Here is a 21,394-nt window from a genome sequence, read left to right as displayed (position 1 = left end):
TGGTGATGGTGGTGATGGTGATGGTGGTGATGGTGGTGATGGTGATGGTGGTGATGGTGGTGATGGTGGTGATGGTGATGGTGGTGATGGTGATGGTGGTGATGGTGATGATGGTGATGGTGGTGATGGTGGTGATGGTGATGGTGGTGATGGTGGTGATGGTGGTGATGGTGATGGTGGTGATGGTGGTGATGATGATGGTGGTGATGGTGATGGTGGTGATGGTGATGGTGGTGATGGTGATGGTGGTGATGGTGATGGTGGTGATGGTGGTGATGGTGGTGGTGGTGATGGTGGTGATGGTGGTGATGGTGGTGATGGTGGTGATGGTGATGGTGGTGATGGTGATGGTAGTGATGGTGGTGATGGTAGTGATGGTGATGGTGGTGATAGTGATGGTGGTGATGGTGGTGATGGTGGTGATGGTGATGGTGGTGATGGTGGTGATGGTGGTGATGGTGGTGATGGTGATGGTGGTGATGGTGATGGTGGTGATGATAGTAGTGATGGTAGTGATGATAGTGATGGTGGTGATGGTGGTGATGATAGTAGTGATGGTGGTGATGGTGATGGTGGTGATGGTGGTGGTGGTGATGGTGATGGTGGTGATGGTGGTGATGGTGGTGATGGTGATGGTGGTGATGGTGATGGTGGTGATGGTGATGGTGGTGATGGTGGTGGTGGTGATGGTGATGGTGATGATAGTAGTGATGGTGGTGATGGTGATGGTGGTGATGGTGATGGTGGTGATGGTGATGGTGGTGATGGTGATGGTGGTGGTGATGGTGATGGTGGTGATGGTGATGGTGGTGATGGTGGTGATGGTGATGGTGGTGGTGGTGATGGTGGTGATGGTGATGGTGGTGATGGTGATGGTGGTGATGGTGGTGATGGTGATGGTGGTGATGGTGATGGTGGTGATGGTGGTGATGGTGATGGTGGTGATGGTGATGGTGGTGATGATAGTAGTGATGGTGGTGATGGTGGTGATGGTGATGGTGGTGATGGTGATGGTGGTGATGGTGGTGATGGTGATGGTGGTGGTGGTGATGGTAGTGATGGTGGTGATGGTGATGGTGGTGATGGTGATGGTGGTGATGGTGGTGATGGTGATGGTGGTGATGGTGGTGATGGTGATGGTGGTGATGATATAGTAGTGATGGTGATGGTGGTGATGGTGGTGATGGTGGTGATGGTGATGGTGGTGATGGTGATGGTGGTGATGGTGGTGATGGTGATGGTGGTGATGGTGATGGTGGTGATGGTGATGATAGTAGTGATGGTAGTGATGGTGGTGATGGTGGTGATGGTGGTGATGGTGGTGATGGTGATGGTGGTGATGGTGATGGTGGTGATGGTGGTGATGGTGGTGATGGTGGTGATGGTGATGGTGGTGATGGTGATGGTGGTGATGGTGGTGATGGTGATGGTGGTGATGGTGATGGTGGTGATGGTGGTGATGGTAATGGTGATGGTGGTGATGGTGATGGTGGTGATGGTGGTGATGGTGATGGTGGTGATGGTGGTGATGGTGGTGATGGTGATGGTGGTGATGGTGATGGTGGTGATGGTGATGGTGGTGATGGTGATGATGGTGATGGTGGTGATGGTGGTGATGGTGGTGATGGTGATGGTGGTGATGGTAGTGATGGTAGTGATGGTAGTAATGGTGGTGATGGTGATGGTGGTGATGGTGATGGTGGTGATGGTGATGGTGGTGATGGTGGTGATGGTGGTGATGGTGATGGTGGTGGTGGTGATGGTGGTGATGATGGTGATGGTGGTGATGGTGGTGATGGTGATGGTGGTGATGGTGATGGTGGTGATGGTGATGGTGGTGATGGTGATGGTGGTGATGGTGATGGTGGTGATGATGGTGATGGTGATGGTGGTGATGGTGATGGTGGTGATGGTGATGGTGGTGGTGATGGTGATGGTGGTGATGGTGATGGTGGTGATGGTGGTGATGGTGATGGTGGTGATGGTGGTGATGGTGGTGATGGTGATGTTGGTGATGGTGATGGTGGTGATGGTGATGATGGTGATGGTGGTGATGGTGGTGATGGTGATGGTGGTGATGGTGGTGATGGTGATGGTGGTGATGGTGGTGATGATGATGGTGGTGATGGTGATGGTGGTGATGGTGATGGTGGTGATGGTGATGGTGGTGATGGTGATGGTGGTGATGGTGGTGGTGGTGATGGTGGTGATGGTGGTGGTGGTGATGGTGGTGATGGTGGTGATGGTGGTGATGGTGATGGTGGTGATGGTGATGGTAGTGATGGTGGTGATGGTAGTGATGGTGATGGTGGTGATAGTGATGGTGGTGATGGTGGTGATGGTGATGGTGGTGATGGTGGTGATGGTGGTGATGGTGGTGATGGTGATGGTGGTGATGGTGATGGTGGTGATGATAGTAGTGATGGTAGTGATGATAGTGATGGTGGTGATGGTGGTGATGATAGTAGTGATGGTGGTGATGGTGATGGTGGTGATGGTGGTGGTGGTGATGGTGATGGTGGTGATGGTGGTGATGGTGGTGATGGTGATGGTGGTGATGGTGATGGTGGTGATGGTGGTGATGGTGGTGGTGGTGATGGTGATGGTGATGATAGTAGTGATGGTGGTGATGGTGATGGTGGTGATGGTGATGGTGGTGATGGTGGTGATGGTGATGGTGGTGGTGATGGTGATGGTGGTGATGGTGATGGTGGTGATGGTGGTGATGGTGATGGTGGTGGTGGTGATGGTGGTGATGGTGATGGTGGTGATGGTGATGGTGGTGATGGTGGTGATGGTGATGGTGGTGATGGTGATGGTGGTGATGGTGGTGATGGTGATGGTGGTGATGGTGATGGTGGTGATGATAGTAGTGATGGTGGTGATGGTGGTGATGGTGATGGTGGTGATGGTGATGGTGGTGATGGTGGTGATGGTGATGGTGGTGGTGGTGATGGTAGTGATGGTGGTGATGGTGATGGTGGTGATGGTGATGGTGGTGATGGTGGTGATGGTGATGGTGGTGATGGTGATGGTGGTGATGGTGATGGTGGTGATGGTGGTGATGGTGGTGATGGTGGTGATGGTGATGGTGGTGATGGTGATGGTGATGATAGTAGTGATAGTAGTGGTGATGGTGATGGTGGTGATGGTGGTGATGGTGATGGTGGTGATGGTGATGGTGATGATAGTAGTGATGGTGGTGATAGTAGTGATGGTAGTGATGGTGATGGTGGTGATGGTGATGATAGTAGTGATGGTGGTGATGGTGATGATGGTGGTGATGGTGATGGTGGTGATGGTAGTGATGGTGGTGATGGTAGTGGTGATGGTGGTGATGATGGTGGTGATGGTAGTGGTGGTGATGGTGATAGTAGTGATGGTGATGGTAGTGATGATGGTGATGGTGGTGGTGATGGTGATGGTGATGATAGTAGTGATGGTGATGGTGATGATGGTGATGGTGGTGGTGGTGATGGTGGTGGTGGTGGTGATGGTGGTGATGGTGATGGTGGTGATAGTAGTGATGGTGATGGTGGTGATGGTGATAGTGATGGTGATGATAGTAGTGATGGTGATGATGGTGGTGATGGTGGTGATGGTGATGATGGTGATGGTGATGATAGTAGTGATAGTAGTGATGGTGATGGTGGTGATGGTGGTGATGGTGATGGTAGTGGTGATGGTGATGATAGTAGTGATGGTGGTGATGGTGATAGTGATGGTAGTGATGGTGGTGATGGTAGTGATGGTAGTGATGGTGATGGTGGTGATGGTGATGGTAGTGGTGATGGTGATGATAGTAGTGATGGTGGTGATAGTGATGGTGATGGTGGTGATGGTGGTGATGGTAGTGATGGTGGTGATGGTAGTGATGGTAGTGATGGTGATGGTGATGATGGTGATGGTGGTGGTGATGGTGATGGTGATGATAGTAGTGATGGTGATGGTGATGATGGTGATGGTGGTGGTGGTGATGGTGGTGGTGGTGGTGATGGTGGTGATGGTGATGGTGGTGATAGTAGTGATGGTGATGGTGGTGATGGTGATAGTGATGGTGATGATAGTAGTGATGGTGATGATGGTGGTGATGGTGGTGATGGTGATGATGGTGATGGTGATGATAGTAGTGATAGTAGTGATGGTGATGGTGGTGATGGTGGTGATGGTGATGGTAGTGGTGATGGTGATGATAGTAGTGATGGTGGTGATGGTGGTGATAGTAGTGATGGTGGTGATGGTAGTGATGGTAGTGATGGTGATGGTGGTGATGGTGATGGTAGTGGTGATGGTGATGGTGGTGATGGTGGTGATAGTGATGGTGATGGTGGTGATGGTGATGGTGATGATAGTAGTGATGGTGATGGTGATGATGGTGATGGTGGTGGTGGTGATGGTGGTGATAGTAGTGATGGTGATGGTGGTGATGGTGATGGTGGTGATAGTAGTGATGGTGATGGTGGTGATGGTGATAGTGATGGTGATGATAGTAGTGATGGTAGTGATGGTGATGGTGGTGATGGTGGTGATGGTGATGGTGGTGATAGTGATGGTGATGGTAGTGATGGTGATAGTAGTGATGGTGATGGTAGTGATGGTGATAGTAGTGATGGTGATGGTGGTGATGGTGATGATGGTGATGGTGGTGATGGTGGTGATAGTAGTGATGATAGTGATAGTAGTGATGGTGATGGTGGTGATGGTAGTGATGATAGTGATGGTGGTGATGGTGATGATGGTGGTGATGGTGATGATGGTGGTGGTAGTGATGATAGTGATAGTAGTGATGATAGTGATAGTAGTAGTGATAGTAGTGATGGTGATGGTAGTGATAGTAGTGATGGAAGTGATGGTGATGATAGTAGTGATAGTAGTGATGGTGGTGATAGTAGTGATGATAGTAGTGATGATAGTAGTGATGGTGGTGATGGTGGTGATGGTGATGATGGTGATGATGGTGATGATGGTGATGATGGTGGTGATGGTGGTGATGGTAGTGATGGTGATGATGGTGATGATGGTGATGATGGTAGTGATGGTGATGATGGTGATGATGGTGATGATGGTGATGATGGTGATGGTGGTAGTGATAGTGATAGTAGTGATGGTGATGGTGGTAGTGATAGTGATGGTGATGATAGTAGTAGTGATAGTGATGGTGGTGATGATAGTAGTGATGATAGTAGTGATGGTGGTAGTGATGATAGTGATGGTAGTGATGGTAGTGATAGTAGTGATGATGGTAGTGATGGTGGTAGTGATGGTGATGGTAGTGATGGTGGTGATGATAGTGATAGTAGTGATGGTAATGGTGATGATGGTGATGGTGGTAGTGATGATGGTGATGATGGTAGTGATGGTGATGATGGTGGTGATGGTGGTAGTGATGGTGGTGATGGTGATGATGGTGATGGTGATGGTGATGATAGTAGTGATGGTGGTAGTGATGGTGATGATAGTAGTGATGGTGGTAGTGATGGTGATGGTGGTGATGGTGATGGTGGTGATAGTAGTGATGGTGATGGTGGTGATGGTGATAGTGATGGTGATGATAGTAGTGATGGTAGTGATGGTGATGGTGGTGATGGTGGTGATGGTGATGGTGGTGATAGTGATGGTGATGGTAGTGATGGTGATAGTAGTGATGGTGATGGTAGTGATGGTGATAGTAGTGATGGTGATGGTGGTGATGGTGATGATGGTGATGGTGGTGATGGTGGTGATAGTAGTGATGATAGTGATAGTAGTGATGGTGATGGTGGTGATGGTAGTGATGATAGTGATGGTGGTGATGGTGATGATGGTGGTGATGGTGATGATGGTGGTGGTAGTGATGATAGTGATAGTAGTGATGATAGTGATAGTAGTAGTGATAGTAGTGATGGTGATGGTAGTGATAGTAGTGATGGAAGTGATGGTGATGATAGTAGTGATAGTAGTGATGGTGGTGATAGTAGTGATGATAGTAGTGATGATAGTAGTGATGGTGGTGATGGTGGTGATGGTGATGATGGTGATGATGGTGATGATGGTGATGATGGTGGTGATGGTGGTGATGGTAGTGATGGTGATGATGGTGATGATGGTGATGATGGTAGTGATGGTGATGATGGTGATGATGGTGATGATGGTGATGATGGTGATGGTGGTAGTGATAGTGATAGTAGTGATGGTGATGGTGGTAGTGATAGTGATGGTGATGATAGTAGTAGTGATAGTGATGGTGGTGATGATAGTAGTGATGATAGTAGTGATGGTGGTAGTGATGATAGTGATGGTAGTGATGGTAGTGATAGTAGTGATGATGGTAGTGATGGTGGTAGTGATGGTGATGGTAGTGATGGTGGTGATGATAGTGATAGTAGTGATGGTAATGGTGATGATGGTGATGGTGGTAGTGATGATGGTGATGATGGTAGTGATGGTGATGATGGTGGTGATGGTGGTAGTGATGGTGGTGATGGTGATGATGGTGATGGTGATGGTGATGATAGTAGTGATGGTGGTAGTGATGGTGATGATAGTAGTGATGGTGGTAGTGATGGTGATAGTAGTGATGATGATGGTGATGATAGTAGTGATGGTGATGATACTTCACTCCGGCACGCCGCCCCGGTTGGAGCCGCCGCACTGCGCCGAACCGGGCGCCCGAGGTGCGTGAGGGGTGGGGGGGCAGCAGAGGAGACGGGGGCAGTCGAGCACCCGTTGATGTAGCTGCCCGGCCTATCCCTACCGCTACCCCCTAACACCAACACCATGCCGACCGCTAGCCCCTAGCACCAACTCTATTCCTAACAATATCAACACTTGCCCTTCCTCTAACACTATGCATAACCCTTCCCATATCCACAGCGCTTACGCTTCCCTAACAACAGCGCCAACCGTATCCCCTGGCCCTATTGCAAACCCCTCATCCCTAAGCTTGCCCGAGCGAATCCGAGCCACCCGGCCGAGCTGCATGAGCCATCATCCCGGCTCGCAGCAGCAGCAACGTTGTTGTGTTGTATCATCATACGCTACAGCGACACAATCATCACTCGCATCATCATCATCATCGCTAGCATTATCATCATCACCGTATTGTATTATCATTATTCGCTAGAGCAGCGGAAGCAGTAAAAGCATCTTCAGCATCAGAAACATCAGCAGCAGCAGCAGCAGCACCACCACCATTGCATTGTATCATCATCTGCAGCAGCAGCGGCGACGGTAACAGCAAGGGCATCATCGTCATCAGCAGCAGAATCATTATCATCATCACGATCAGCATCATCATCACGATCAGCATCATCATCAGCAGCAGCAGCATCATCATCACACGTACCCACCCGGGACCGCACACCGCGTACGCCCAGCCTCCTCGACGACCCCCCCCCCATCCCACCGCGCACCTCCTCTCTCTGCCTCCCCGGGGCCTCGAACCCCCCCCCCCCCCCCTGATCGCCCACCACCCCCTCACCCCCCCCCTCCACCGCCTCCTTGCTCGCTGTTCCACCGGTCCGGTGGCGCTGCTGCGCGGTGGAGCGTCTCGTGCGCGACCTCCTCGATGCCGACCACCCCCCCCCACCCCGATCTCTGTCGCCTACGCCGTGCGGAGCGAGCGGCCGAGCGAGCGAGCGGCTGATGGGGCGAGCGGCCGAGCGAGCGAGCGGCTGATGGGGCGAGCGAGCGGGCGAGCGAGCGGCTGATGGGGCGAGCGAGCGGGCGAGCGAGCGGCTCCTCCTTACCCGCACCGGGCGCTCCGTGGCCGCGCCGTCGTGCTGGATTCATGGTCCGGCCAGCTCGCCTGACGTCACGGGCCAGCCAGCGCCGCGTCACGTTGAGCAATCCGCTTGCCTTGTGTGTGTGAGTGTGTGTCAGTGAGAGTGTGTGTGTGAGTGTGTCAGTGAGTGTGTCAGTGAGAGAGAGAGGTCTCATTGGCCGGGATGAAATAATGAATCAATAGAGAGATATTATAGGCTCGTTGGATTTTTTTTCTTCTCGTGACCGTGTTGTAAATTAAAATCATAATGACGACGGGTGATGATGTTGATGGATGTAAATTTGAACGCCTTCTGTTGTATTGTAGAGTCGTGTTTAACGCATTGAGAGATAATCTGGAGATCTTACATCGTAATTGAAAAAGCGAAACATCCGAGCTAATGATTACTCTGGGTTGTTTATTTATTTATTGTAATTATATAATATTGCGTTATAGTGGGGTCCCCCATACCTTCAAAGTGCGGGGTCGGGGAGGGGGCCTATACGCATCTGGCAGTTCAATAGCATTGATTCTAACGAGCCTGACATGCTGATGAGACACTACGTGTCGAAACCGAATTAATGCTGCTGAAATGATGCCCTCCTTGAAAAAATACAGTGGGGTCGATGGGAATGTGTAATATATATTTTTTATCTGGAAAAAACAGATATGGAGAGGATCCGCATTGCTTATACGAATATATATATATTTTTAAATAAGCTTTGCTGGCTGGCTGGCAGGACGTCACCTCTGGAAGAAGGGAGAGACGGACGGTAGGTCACGTCGAAACGTCGTGTGGGCTGCTCGTCTGTTTGAAAACAGATTATAACGCATTCGTAAATAACACTTTGGTCTTAAAAGGGAGAAAATATAGTAGGCGACGTTTCGGGCAATGGCCCTTCATTGATTGGCGGCGAGACCCTGCCTGCTGGTCGTCGTCTCGGCCACCGCATCATCATCATCAGCAGCAGCAGAAGAGTGCGCAAAGAGGGATCGAAGCGGTGCGTGCTGGGCCATTACGAGCTCGGCGGCGGTTGTGGACACGCTGCACGTGGCCGTCTGCAATTCAGCGCTGTGGAGGCAGCAGCGAGGGTTTGTGGTGAAATTCCCTCCCCGAGGGTGGGCGTCGAGGTGGTTCCCATATTGGGTCTGGAGCGTGTCCTGTGCCAGCAGCAGCACTGCACAGAGCCAATACACGAGAATGCGTGCTGGACCCTGTATAGCAAGCAATACGATAATACACAGCCTAACGACAATAACAAGCGTCATTATATAGAGCCAGTTGTAAATCCACCGCTGGATGAAGGCATCCCCATGGCCCGTTGGTCATGGGGCGTTGTTTAACCATACTTCACCACGCTCGTCAGTGCGCGTTGGTGATGGGGACCTCAAGGATCGCGGCCGATATTGGCCGTGGCCCGCAAACCAACTCAGGTGGCCGGGTTCATAGTGAAGTGCGCTAACCACTGCGCCACCATTCCACCCTCTGTGTGTACAAAGTTTACTTAAAATATATTTCAAACAGGTTCACGAATCTACTTGCTACACTGCTATCTGTTGGCCACCTCGCAACTCAGCAGGGTCTCACAAGTCTCTCCGTGATCCACCAACCCTTATCTTAAAAGCGCAGGGTCACAAGTGGGTCTGTATGGATGAACGTCTCTGGTGGCTTCTACCGGAGCAAAAGCCCGTGGCATTCGAGGTAAGCTGTTAAGGATTAAAAAAAAACCTTTCAGTATAGGGCCCTGCTACATTGGGACGTTTGGCCAGTCCCGCGAACGAGAGTCTCTGGCTCTGTGTGTGAGAAACCCCGGAGACAACCCCAGCGCCGCGCCGCTCCACACCAGGGGGAGACTCCTCGCAGCCCCCAACGCCTACAGCACCTGGGCAAGCCCCTGCGTGGTTGGTCACCCATCCAAGAAGCCCTCTCATGGATCAGTCCCGCTTAGCTTCAGAGATCTGACGAGATCGGGCACGCATCCCATGCGATTGTGTCATAGCCAATTGCTCCTCTTCCAACGTTGAATTATATACCCTGTGACGGTGTCATAAGTTGAGGCAAGGGTTGGTGGATCACGAAGAGGTTTGCGAAATGTGATTTTGCTGTGTGTGTGAAATGCCATCGTCACTATCAGCCATGGTCAATCCACTGCTGGATGAAGGCCTCCTCAAGCAGCCACCACCTCTCACGATCCTGCTCATATAATATTCTGCCCGGCACTTGCACATAAATGGATTAAATCGCTCCATCTCATCAACTCATGTCCTCTCGCATGCCCTATATTCCAAATGCAAAAAGACGATCAAGGTTCAAATCAACCGGCTGTGCACGGTGGCCAGGAGATGGCAGCACAGCAATACTCTGCAATGTTGATTTATTCTGCATCCACGGTTTTTGATAACTGATCATTATTGTGTTTAGTTTGTTGTCCTTCCCCCGCACCTCCGATTAGCACGGTTGGCTACGCACTGCGGGAAAGTTCAACAAACGTGCATTCAACAGCATCTCAATACGAAATGGGGGTTTAAAGTATTTACATGTTTAGGTAGGGCGCCATGCATCACGCGTCATAAAATACATAATTTAAACTATTGCATTTTACCAGGTAAGGCCCACTGAGCTATATAGCTCTTTTTCAGACGCGGCCTGACCACACATGATAGCTCAACAAAGTGGTTTAGTATGTGGACATGTACAGCAGCCAAACACTCTAAATAATCTAAACGCACGTTTCTAAGCGTGGAGGATAACACCGGTGGACCTGGAGAAAAGTCCACGGGGTGAACACGCAAACTCCAAATATACAGCAGCAGCAGGCGTCAGGGTCTGGATCGAACCCACGGCCTCTTGCATACCAGGCGAGGTTGTTAACATCTCCTAGCCACCGTGGCGAGAAAGGGGCCGTCACAGGCAGGGAGACGAGGAAGGTCTTGAGGCTGGACTTGAATCGGGACAGGGAAACGACAGCACGGATGACTACGGTAAGAAATCCCAGACTATGTGGGGGCAGAAGCAGAAAAGAAGGAGCGACTTTTCGCGCAGGGAACCTTCAGTTTCTGGATCAAAAACCCTCCCCAGCCATCCGTGCCCTCGACTCCCCACCACTATTCAAGTGCATGCTCAATACTTTACTCTGCTGTCCCTCTCTTCAAGATCTCCACATCGACGCTGATAAAAAAAACATGTTTTAAATCAAACTAATATGTGTTTCTAATTATTCTAAGTTAATATAATGTAGAGTGTTGTAAATCGCTCTATTTTGAGTCACTTATTGGTGGAGTGTCCTGCACGGTATCCGTGCCGCAAAAATTTAACACATTTACTGGGCCAGGGAACCCAACACAGAGGCGCAACTCTCATTGGTTCGCGGGTAACGAATCTTTCGCTGGGGCGCGTTCCGATTGGTCCGCGGGCAACGAATCAACGCCGGGGCGCGTTCCGATTGGCTCGCGGTAACGAGTCGACACAAATCGCGGCGCGCGCGTGGATTTTGAAGTCGGCGCCGCGTCCGGGGCAAAGGGAAACGCGATTCGTGTTTAAAAATAAAATAATAAAATACCGCTAAATATCAACGAAAACAATCACAGTGATAGTAATAACTCACTGCCGGGCGTGAGCATTTATTTATAATTTTAATTGTGTATCATCGCCGTCGTCATCGGCCATGATCTACCCACTGCTAGGTGATGGCCTCCCCATGCCTCCACCACTGCTCGCGACGTTCCGAATCCGCCTGACGCCTTCACAAGAGCCGATCTGATCGCTCCGTCTCCCCGGTAAGGCGTCACTCTCACACGCCTTACATTCCTTGGCTGACAACTCGCTGCTGTGCCTCTATTGTTGTTGTTGTTGTCTATGCTGGCGTTTGTCGCCGCTGTTATTGACAGTCGCAGGGCGTCTCGTGTTCACAACGAGGACACGCACCCGCACGAGCGGGTTCGCAATCGTCCCGCGGACTTAATAATCGAACTCTTTAATCGTAAAGTTTTGGGGAACGTGCGTCCGAGGGGGCTATCGGCGACGAGGCGGAGCGATGGGATTGTTTCGACGCGCGGCAGGAGCAGTGTCAGGCTGAGCAGCGTGAGGGATGGCGACGGCCGTCATCCAGCAGTGGATAGTTCATAGCTGATGATTTGGCATCAACGCCACCACCACCACCGTCGTGGTCGTCATTGGCAGGCCCCGGGCAAGGCCGTGGGGCTGCTGCGCTGTCGCCACTTGGATCAAGGCGATAGACGCGGCCGTTTTCGCGGTTTGCGTTGTTCCCGCCTGAACTCTAACGCCCAAAGATCGTGAAGATTTCACCTGGACGCTTGTTCTGAGAATTGTTATTCCTTGTGTGGCGTCGGGTTGGGGGGGCGGAGGCCTTAATCCAGCAGTGGATTGATCATGTCTCTAACGGTGACGATGAAAGCCAATGCGAGTATTACTCAGGAATAGATGATACTATTCAGACGTTTTGTCAATCCACTGCTGGATGAAGGCCCCCCCAGTTCCACGTCGGTCGTGATACTTTGTGAGGTAACAGTGGCCACTGATGGCAGCCGGGAATCCAACCCAGGCTGGCGGATACACAGCGCGATCTGCGTTGCAAGAACCACGCAGTGCACCACTGGTGCAGCGCGTCGTCTTGGACGTGTTCGTGTATAATAAATGATATGTGTGAGTGCATCAACATTCTTGTATATCAATACAGTAATAATGTGTAGTATTATGCAAATATGATACAGTATATAAATGCTATTGTTTTTTTTATTGTGTTGGGGTTCATGTAAATAACGTTGTTGATGTACTGCTATGACGCGGCGTGGTTCAGCCTTGAGCAGTGGATTGACAAGGAAGCTGCGATAATAATAAAGTTGTATTACTACGGTGTTGTAGACAGTATCGTGTTGTTGGCATTGCTCATGTTGACCACATTGTCTTGTTGGCAGCACTGTGGCGGTGCCACCCGTCCTGCTCTTCACGAGTTGTCAACGCCACCCCACCGCTCACCCCGAGCGCCATGCCCCTAGGGGATGCTGCTGCTGCTGCTATGAAGAATGGAGACACAAAGCGCTTCGGCCAGGTGACGTTGCCCGAGTCGCACTCCTGGGATCCGGACAGAGACGCTTACCTGTCAAACCATACGGCTGTACCCGTATTCTTGTACAGTTAAATGGAGTTTGTGTTTCTCCCTTGTGATGGGACTTTTGTAGGATGAACGTTGAGATCTGTGATAAGGTAGGGCACTGATAAGGGGGTTGACAGATATGGAGACGAGCAGTTGAGCAGGAGCTAATAGTAATAATGCCAATTATTTCTCCAGGAAATCCTCACCAAGTCTTAATATTATTTTTTAGGAGGGTTTCCAATTGGGATGTTTGTGAGTGTTTGGCTTCGTATGGGAGGGAAAACAGAAAACACACCACGCATACAAGGAAGGACGTTCGGAGCTCCGCACAGATGGGTTTACAAAGCCCAAGCCTACAATGCTTAATAATTCCAGGCAGTCACCCATCCAAGTACTCTGCTTAGCTTTCGAGCTATGATGAGATGAGGCATATCCTGAGTGATTTCTTCGTAGACCTCACCCATTCACCCAGGGGTCTAATTTCTGCACACCTGTTCCTCTTCAAGTTACTGCGGTGTGATGAACTCAATATTACTCTGTGCCGTCTGCTCCATAGGGAACATTAAATATCCCCCGACGTTATTCTGATGAGCGGGCCGTTGTGTGCCGGCGTCAGTGTCCATATTTGCCATGTTCGAAAGTTACACCGCAAATAACTCAATTTGGATTATACGTAGCAATCATTGCCCTCTTCGGATGGACTCATGCCCCAAGTCATTCTTCCAAATGAGGCTTATCCTGGTCTCTTGAGTTGATCACCTGGTTATGCAAAAGTAACTTATTAAGTCCAGGCTCAAGACTTGACTTTTCCCCCCTGCCTCTATAAAATAAATGCACCCTCTGTTTTTCTGTGCAGCGTCGAGATGCGGTACCATTTAGACTCTGCTGTATACATTCACATCGTAATTATATAATCATTTTGACCCTTCATCCAACCCGAGGGGTGTGCGCATAGTAGGTAGCCAAACGTGTTAATTGGCGGTGCCGCGTGTGCAGATGGAGTACACGGCCGTGGAGTACCAGGCAATCCAGTCGGCGCTGCGCAAGCGCCTGGGCACCGAGTACATCAGCCAGCGCCAGGGCCCCGGCGGACAGAAGGTGGGGAAGTCCCTTGAGGCGTGTGGCCTCCTCCCGGCTGGCTCAACTCCCACTCTGGGCTACATGTGCTCTTGCCCAGTGTCTGTGTGTGCACCTATGTTTATCTGATTGTGTCATGTGAGGGTTGTAGGCGTATTTGTGTTCTTAGAATGTTATCGTTCTGCTGAAATTCTGAGCTGTGGGTGAGTGTGATTGTTGGGTTCCCCACGTGAACTTGCCGAGGGGTGACAACTTGAACCCTGTCTTTGGTCCAACCTCGTGCACTTTCCCCGGCCCCTGTGTTGTCTCAGCTTAACTATGTCGAGGGCCACAAGGTGGTCAACCTCGCCAACGCGATGTTTGGCTTCAACGGCTGGTCCCACTCCGTGTCGCAGCAGAACATCGGTGAGCCCCACGGCGCTCGGCCACCGACTGCACGGGGAAGCGCCAGTTGGCTAATCTAATGGTTACATTTTTGTTACTTCCACCTGCCACACTGCAGGGCTCATTGTTTTACTGCAGGAGGTCCAGAGGATTGATACACACATGTGATTCACATACACGCAATGGGGGGCTGCAGCAATGGCACACCGCATGACAGTGTTGAATCGGTGTGGCAATGCGGTGAGCTGAGTTAATCAATATCCTCTCCCTCTCAGATTTTGTAGATTTTGTCGACGGAAAATACTATGTGGGCGTCAGCTGTTTTGTCAAGGTGGAGTTAAAGGTAAGATGTATTGAAGCTTATTTCTTATGACACCGAAGGCAACAGTGTTTGTGTGTAATGGTCATGAGGGACTGCCTGAGGATTGTTCAGTGGTGGCGGGGAGATTGTGCTCCCAGATCTTCTGTCATCCAACTTCCATTCAGATGTCACAGACATGGTGGTCAGTTGGTTGGCGGTCAAGGATACAAGGTTGAAGGCTACGTGGTCAGAGTTTTTTGTCTGGATGGTCGCAATGTTGGAGATCACATATGATGGTCACTGAATTGGAGGTCGTTGGATTTGTGGCCATGGCAATAATGGTCATTGGTTTGGATGTCTTGGAAAAATTTGTCACTAAGTTGGTGGTCACAGACAGCGTTCACTAGTTTGGAGGTCAGCAAAAATTGTCGTGCCATTGAAGGTCACTGGCTTGAATGCCACAGACAATGTTCACCGAACACGTAGGCTTTCACGACCAATATTATTCATAATAAAGGTTTTTGGGTTAGATCGCATAAGTATAAATGTGTCAAAACCCTCCACCACCCGACAAGGCCAATCAGTAAGGGATTTGTCAGGTAAATAAAACGCCAAATAGTTACTTCAGCCCACCAGTGTGTTGAAGAGTGAATCCATTACATTTAGAATTTGAGTACGTTTCGCTAGTAATTACATCCAGCATCATCGGGCGATTTGCCAGAATATTCTGACAAATCGCCCAAAACATCATACTCAGATTGTAAATGTTGTGGATTCACTCTTCAACACACCGGTGGGTTGAAGTAGTACCGTAACTATTTGTTTGGCGTTTTGTTTACGTGACAAATCCCTTACTGATTGGCCATATCGGGTGGTGGAGGGTTTTGACACATTTATACTTAAGCGATCTAACTCAAAACCCTTTATTATGAATTTTCACCGAGTTGGAGGCCACAGGGTTGTAGGTCACAGACGTGATGATTGCTGGTGTCACGCTGGATTCTGCCGATCGTTCTCTTTCCCACGTGATGCCTCCGCCGGCGCCGTAGGACGGCGCCTACCACGAGGATGTTGGCTACGGGGTGAGCGAGGGGCAGCGTTCCAAGGCGCTGTCGTTGGAGAAGGCGCGCAAGGAATCGGTGACGGACGGACTCAAGAGGTCGCTCAGGTGCGGCTCTCTCGATTAACCTGACCTCGGTGGATACGGGGGCAGCCGGGACGTTCGGGTCGTGGCTCAATTCATAATGGTGGCTTTGGTTTACTTCTGGTTCGTGTAGGGTTCGCACTGAGGTTACAATTGAGCAGATGTGTCTATTTTAAAGCTTTCCAGAAAAAGTTGAAAGTGTTCATTCAGTAGCTCTGTCTGATAACTCGCAACGATCATCCTGTATGAACGCAACATACGTTTAAAGTTATGTTGCTATTAGGAATTTGTCCAATAGAAAACCCAGGGTTAGGTCTGTAGCGGTATCAAGCATGAGTGTGGCCGCCTTGACGATGGGAATTTTAGCCACGTAGGGATCCGACTTCAGCTTCTGTTCTGCCACGCAGGCCGGCTCCACACGGCCCTCACGCTGCCTCTGTTCCCTCTCCCCTCCAGGTCCTTTGGTAACTGCTTGGGTAACTGCATCCAGGACAAGGATTACCTGAAATGCATCAACAGGCTGCCCAAGCCCGTAAGTGATAAATACAACCTTTATAACCAATTAAGTAAATACAGTGTGGATTTGTGCAGCATCGACATGTGGCCGAATCTGAAGACGCTGTATAGAAAACCCTGGGCATATATATTTTGTAAAGAGAGGAAGTCGGGCATAACGAGAGGGGGGAGAGGAAGGTCTTGAGCCTGATTATAAACTGGTAGGGAGCCGACGGCACTCATTAATAATCATGAGCAGGTGACGTCACTCCACATGCCACACCCCTCCCCAATAACCATGAGTGGGTGATGTCACTCCACATGGGCCACCCCCCCCTCATTAATAATCATGAGCGGGTGACGTCACTCCACATGGGGGGGGCGGGGGAGGCGCCTCCTCCCCCCTCCTCAGCGTCAACTTATAACCCTCACTACAAGGGCAGAACCCTCACGGCACGCGATCTCCGTAACGCTGTTGAGACATCAAAGTAAAAAGGACGTCATGATGAACAAGGGCTTATAACCTTTAAATGAAATAAGTCTGTCACCACGGCCTTATAAATTGCACACGAATGGATGCAATGAATATGACGTCGCGGTCTGCTTTTCGCTTTGTTTCAGATTTACTGCAATGCACCCGTCCTTGGATGGGTTATAGGCTAGGGTGCCGACAGCACAGGTTGCTGGGCGAAGGAAGTTCCAGAATACTTGCCTATTAATGAGGGGAGGGGTGCGGCATGTGGAGTGACGTCATGCGTGTTACACACAGACATTTTTGGCTCATATTCATAATGTGGACAGAAAAGGAGAATGAGCGAGGGCAATAAGATTGACGTAGTTATTTAAAATACACTATTAACAACACTGAAACCATGCAAAATCACAAGACAATTCTGGAGCATGTAATCCAACTCCACAGTTATTACTGCACTAGACCGCTAATAGTTGCTCGTCATACAAAACCACCATCACTGCATGGTCAAGTGCCCTACTGTGACTGCCTGGCATGTGGCGTGTCTGCAGTCACAAGTCGCCATATCTTTGCTTGCTGTTTAGTTATTGAGATTCGGGCGTGAAATTATTTTTTTTAAATAAAATGTTCTTTAGGGGACGTGTTTTTTTCAGGGATGCACCATGTGGTGCATGGTACATCTGCTCAAATTGTTTTGAGGACACGTGGCACTGCTTTTACTTTGTATGGTAGCCAGCGCCGGCGTACGACCCCGCCGATATCAAGAACCCCAAGCAGGAGGCGCAACTGGAGCTGGCGCGCGTCTCCGGCATCAACCAGTCGTGGCGCCAGCAAGCGGCCCGGCACATCGCTGCAGCGCAAGCTGCCACTGCCGCTGGCGAGAAGACAGCAACAGCAGAGGAGGGGTCGGTGTCGATGGAGGAGCAAGGAGAGGTCCCGCCGGGAGGACCGCAGCCCACGGCCCCGTGCAGGGAGTCGGCGCCCGAGCTGCTGAGCGAGGACAATCCCGACCAGGGGTGCGTGAATCCTCGCCGGTGCCGTAATCACCTTTTGCCACACAGGGACAGCTGCCACTTGAGGGGGTGGGGATCCCCTTGGCTAGACGGCAGCATGGAAATCGGAATGGTTGATATGAGATTCGATGAATGGCTTAGGAGTCGCAATTGATTCCTTCCTTGCGCGTGAACTGACCGCATTGAGTGGCTGGAGTTGGCGTGCGTGTGTGTATGTATGCGCGCGTGCGTCTGCGGACTCAGGGCTCCTGGAAACCCCACGAGCACGCACGACATTCGCCTGCTGCGTAAACAACTCCAGCAGCAGCAGCAACAGCGCTTTCGGCAGAGCATGGCGAGCAAAGGCCAGCGCGGAGAATCGGGAGAGGCGGCCGCGACAGGCAATCAAACCCCTTTGCCCTCACCCCAACACTGGCGCCCGCACGCGCTGCCCACGCCGTGCGGGCTGTGCAATACGTACAGCGTGGGTATCACATGGCATGTGCACAGTGCCCGGTTTCTTTGTGCCCCCCAAAACGAATTCTCTCCGCGTCTCTTTGTCTTTCTTAATGTCTCTGCGTCAACCTCTTGTGTTTTTTCTGTCTCTGTTTCTAGGGTTCCTTTTCCCCCATCTGCACAGGGGCTCCATTTAACATTTAGATAGCCCTGCTCACACACTACGCGCACATGCTTCGCGCACCATCTACACACACTACATACTCGCTGCTGCCCCCCATGCAATACCCACACGCCCTATCCATAATCGCTCACACTACCCACTTAAATGGTTGCTTTTGCTCCAATTTGTTTTGCTTTTTGTCATTTTGGTCACCCAGGTAATGCTTGCAAATGAGACTCCATCCTGATCTCTTTTGAGTTCTCGCCTGGTTACACAAAATCAACTTAACTTGAACCTCTACATTTAACCCATTAAAGGTTATACTTGAACTCTATCCACACACCCACCAACCATGCACATAGTCCACCCTCTAACACCACTACACCTTGAGACGAGCACTTAACATCCACCTTGCCATCACTGTTAGCCTGGCGCCCTGATTCTGTATACCATGTCGGGTCGCCCTACAGATAGCGGGAAGGTACCCACGGGAGCTGATGGCAGCAGCAGCAGCGTGGTGAAGAAAGCAGAGAACATCACATCTAGTGAGTGCACACTCATCACCGTACACCGTTTCTCCATTTCATTACCTGCATGTTTTAAAACATGCCACTGATAAGCACTTTACGATTCTGAGTTTCAGATTTGTAAAAAAAAAATGTTTTTCATTTTTTTGCTTCAATTCCATGTGGACAATTTCCATTGGGAACCCACAGAAATCAATGTAAGATGACTCCGTGCTTTTGAATCCTCTCTGTAAAATGAAATCATCGAATGACTGCTGAGGTTCTTTCCATTGTCGCTCATCTTCATTAGTTGCACTGCATCTTCTCCCGACAGTGTTGGTTGTATTTTGCAGTCATTGACGACTGTGCTAGTACCATGAACTCGCTACACGTGAGAGTTTGGTTTAATCATGGGCGGCTGAGACCCGGCTTCATTTGGAGCATTTCAGCGGTATTGACTGATTGTTCTAATGTGGTCAATATAAACCAACCAATAAACCAATCAGCTTGCTGAAGTTCATATTATGTCGTGCAATTAAGCGGTAGTGTAATGCCGGAAGCGTGGTAACGAGCACGGATCAATTGTCATGTCCGAACAGTCGACCGAGAGCTGATGGAGCTGCTTCAGGGAGACATGTGCGGGTACGAGGAGCCGACCAACGCAGTGGGGCCGAACGCCTGCCCGGCCGGCCCCTTGCCCATCTCGCCCAGCCGCCACGCCATGGTGACACGCAGCTGCACGCCAAAGAGGCCCGACCGCCGCTGCCCCAACGTACCGCCGCAGCAGGCCGCAGCCAATGGGTGGACGGCCGACGGCAGCCCCAGACACAGGCCAGGTGAGGGTGGAGGGCGACGCCGCGGGGTCTCGCGCGTTGACGAGCGCCCGTGCGCATCCCCGCCTGCCTCGTGCTCATCCCCGCCTGCCTCATGCTCAACGCCATCCTTTCGTGTTCCCGTGCAGACGTGGGGGCGTCTGGCCACACGAGGCACGTGGCCAAGAGGCCACGCGTGGAGCCTCTGTGAGCGAGGGCGGTGCGGCCGGAGCAGGCCGGAAGGGCAGGAGGCGCCCACGACGCTGGGAAGTGGCGCTCACGTGGACCAGCATCAGCAACCACAAGTTTTAATAATGAACTCTCAATCTCTGTCGATGAATTATCTGGTTGGTGGATTAACCGTGCTTGATAATAAAAAAAATTACATATTTTTAGCTGCGCGTTGGTTTATTAGTCGCTGCTCACTTATCAAGGGTTCGTGACTTGATGCCCATGTGACCGCAAAGAGACACCGATAAGAGTTTAAACCGATAGACATCGTTGGGCAGGGTGTTTTTTCCAGAGTGTATAGGTTTTATAGTATAAGACATTGCTTTCACAATGTGTCAATAAAGTTTTCATTTAAACACGGGTATATTGTGATTAATGCCTTTAATCCTGAGCAAGGTAAAATGTGGTGGGTTGCTTTGAGAAGTGGTCACATCACTGATTAGCGCCCTGCGTGATGAACCTGGCAACCCGAGTTTGTTTCCTGGCCACGGCTAACGTCAATGGCGAATGAGATTAATTGATCCGGTCCAATATTTCCCCCTCAATCGTGCTTGGATGGCCGACAACAGAGGGTATTGCTGGGAATATCCATTGTACTGTATTTATATGTTTCTCACGGTCGCCAATCCGATTCGTGTGCGGTGTGGTCAAACAACCCTCCATGATCATGGGGAGGGGCCTTCATCCAGTAGCGGATTGACAAAGGTCATCAAATAATACCATAGGCCTTGGCTCCTGACCTTGCCCCTGACCTTAATCTGCGTGTTTGTGATCGTTTGGCTGTTGAGCGGTGTTTGCGATGAGTCATGTCGCGAAGTGTCGGGTTTAAGTGCAGTGTCGATCTCCGTTATTGTAATCCACTCTTAGTCACAAAGGCACGGGTGCTCGTGTGTCATCTGAGCTTTTTACCACGCGATGTGTTCATTGATCAAACGTGACGTGCATATTCTCTCTCTCCGAGGCTATGTGCGAGCTGACGAAGGGGCGCAATCGACCGGCAACCTGTGAATTGACCTGTGACCCAGCCGCTATCCGCACACCCCCTGCAGCCAAGCAGATTTCCTGTGTTCCGTCGCTTGGCTTCTGCCTCCCCCGTGCGGTACCTCCTACCACAGGTAGAAGGAGAAACTTCCCAAGGGAGGAGAGGGGGTTGGGCAGTCCCAATATTTAATGTTTTTAAAATAGAACCCTACATAAACAATAAAAGTCAACCCCGAGACATTTCCCGTGAGAGACAGCCGAGACTGGTAAATATCAATAAGACACCAATTTTCGGGGTCTCGAGGGGGGCCCCATTGTCTCCCCCATCTCCTTAGATCCACCACTGCCTCCAACACACCCCCACAGCCAGGCCATGGTACCTTTGGGAAGATTACTCGCTTTTGTTTTACATAAATATCCTGAACAGCTCAGTATACTTTTTCCATCGTTTGCCTCCTATAGCAAAAAAACACAATGTAATTGCTGTAGTAGGACCATTCTAAATAATAAGTATATTAAATATTC

At 50.5% G+C, this 21,394-nt stretch overlaps 1 protein-coding gene across 4 annotated transcripts; it reads left to right on the top strand.

The window, feature by feature from the left end:
- The first annotated feature begins 7,490 nt into the window (after positions 1–7,490).
- On the top strand, positions 7,491–20,244 carry RAD52 (RAD52 DNA repair protein). 4 transcript variants are annotated; one of them, XM_032954480.2, is made up of 13 exons: positions 7,491–7,839; positions 11,426–11,518; positions 12,677–12,810; positions 13,852–13,953; positions 14,244–14,337; positions 14,592–14,659; positions 15,667–15,785; positions 16,218–16,293; positions 17,461–17,744; positions 17,985–18,121; positions 18,810–18,884; positions 19,445–19,681; positions 19,807–20,244. In XM_032954480.2, the coding sequence occupies exons 3-13, from the start codon at positions 12,748–12,750 to the stop codon at positions 19,866–19,868; spliced, it is 1,317 nt and encodes a 438-aa protein (XP_032810371.2). In that variant the 5' UTR covers positions 7,491–7,839; positions 11,426–11,518; positions 12,677–12,747; the 3' UTR covers positions 19,869–20,244. The 4 variants fall into 4 exon arrangements, with proteins under 4 accessions (XP_032810371.2, XP_032810370.2, XP_032810372.2 ...); XM_032954479.2 differs by lacking the exon at positions 7,491–7,839 and having other exon boundaries at positions 8,845–11,518; XM_032954481.2 differs by lacking the exons at positions 7,491–7,839; positions 11,426–11,518 and adding an exon at positions 11,557–11,822.
- The last annotated feature ends 1,150 nt before the right edge of the window (positions 20,245–21,394 follow it).

This window comes from Petromyzon marinus, chromosome 14, assembly GCF_048934315.1.
Source record: "Petromyzon marinus isolate PM22_M1 ecotype Great Lakes invasive population chromosome 14, UKy_Petmar_22M1.pri1.0, whole genome shotgun sequence".
In the NCBI taxonomy this organism is placed as follows: Eukaryota; Metazoa; Chordata; class Hyperoartia; order Petromyzontiformes; family Petromyzontidae; genus Petromyzon; species Petromyzon marinus.
Note: the sequence above shows the minus strand (reverse complement) of the source record. Positions and strands in the feature narration are given on the sequence as shown.

What these genes read in the sequence shown, in the direction of transcription:
- RAD52 (XM_032954478.2), top strand. An exon ending in GGGAGAGGCGGCCGCGACAG is followed by an intron (nt 18,122 to 18,809) that starts GCAATCAAACCC and finishes GTCGCCCTACAG; the next exon opens with ATAGCGGGAAGGTACCCACG. An exon ending in AGCAGAGAACATCACATCTA is followed by an intron (nt 18,885 to 19,444) that starts GTGAGTGCACAC and finishes ATGTCCGAACAG; the next exon opens with TCGACCGAGAGCTGATGGAG.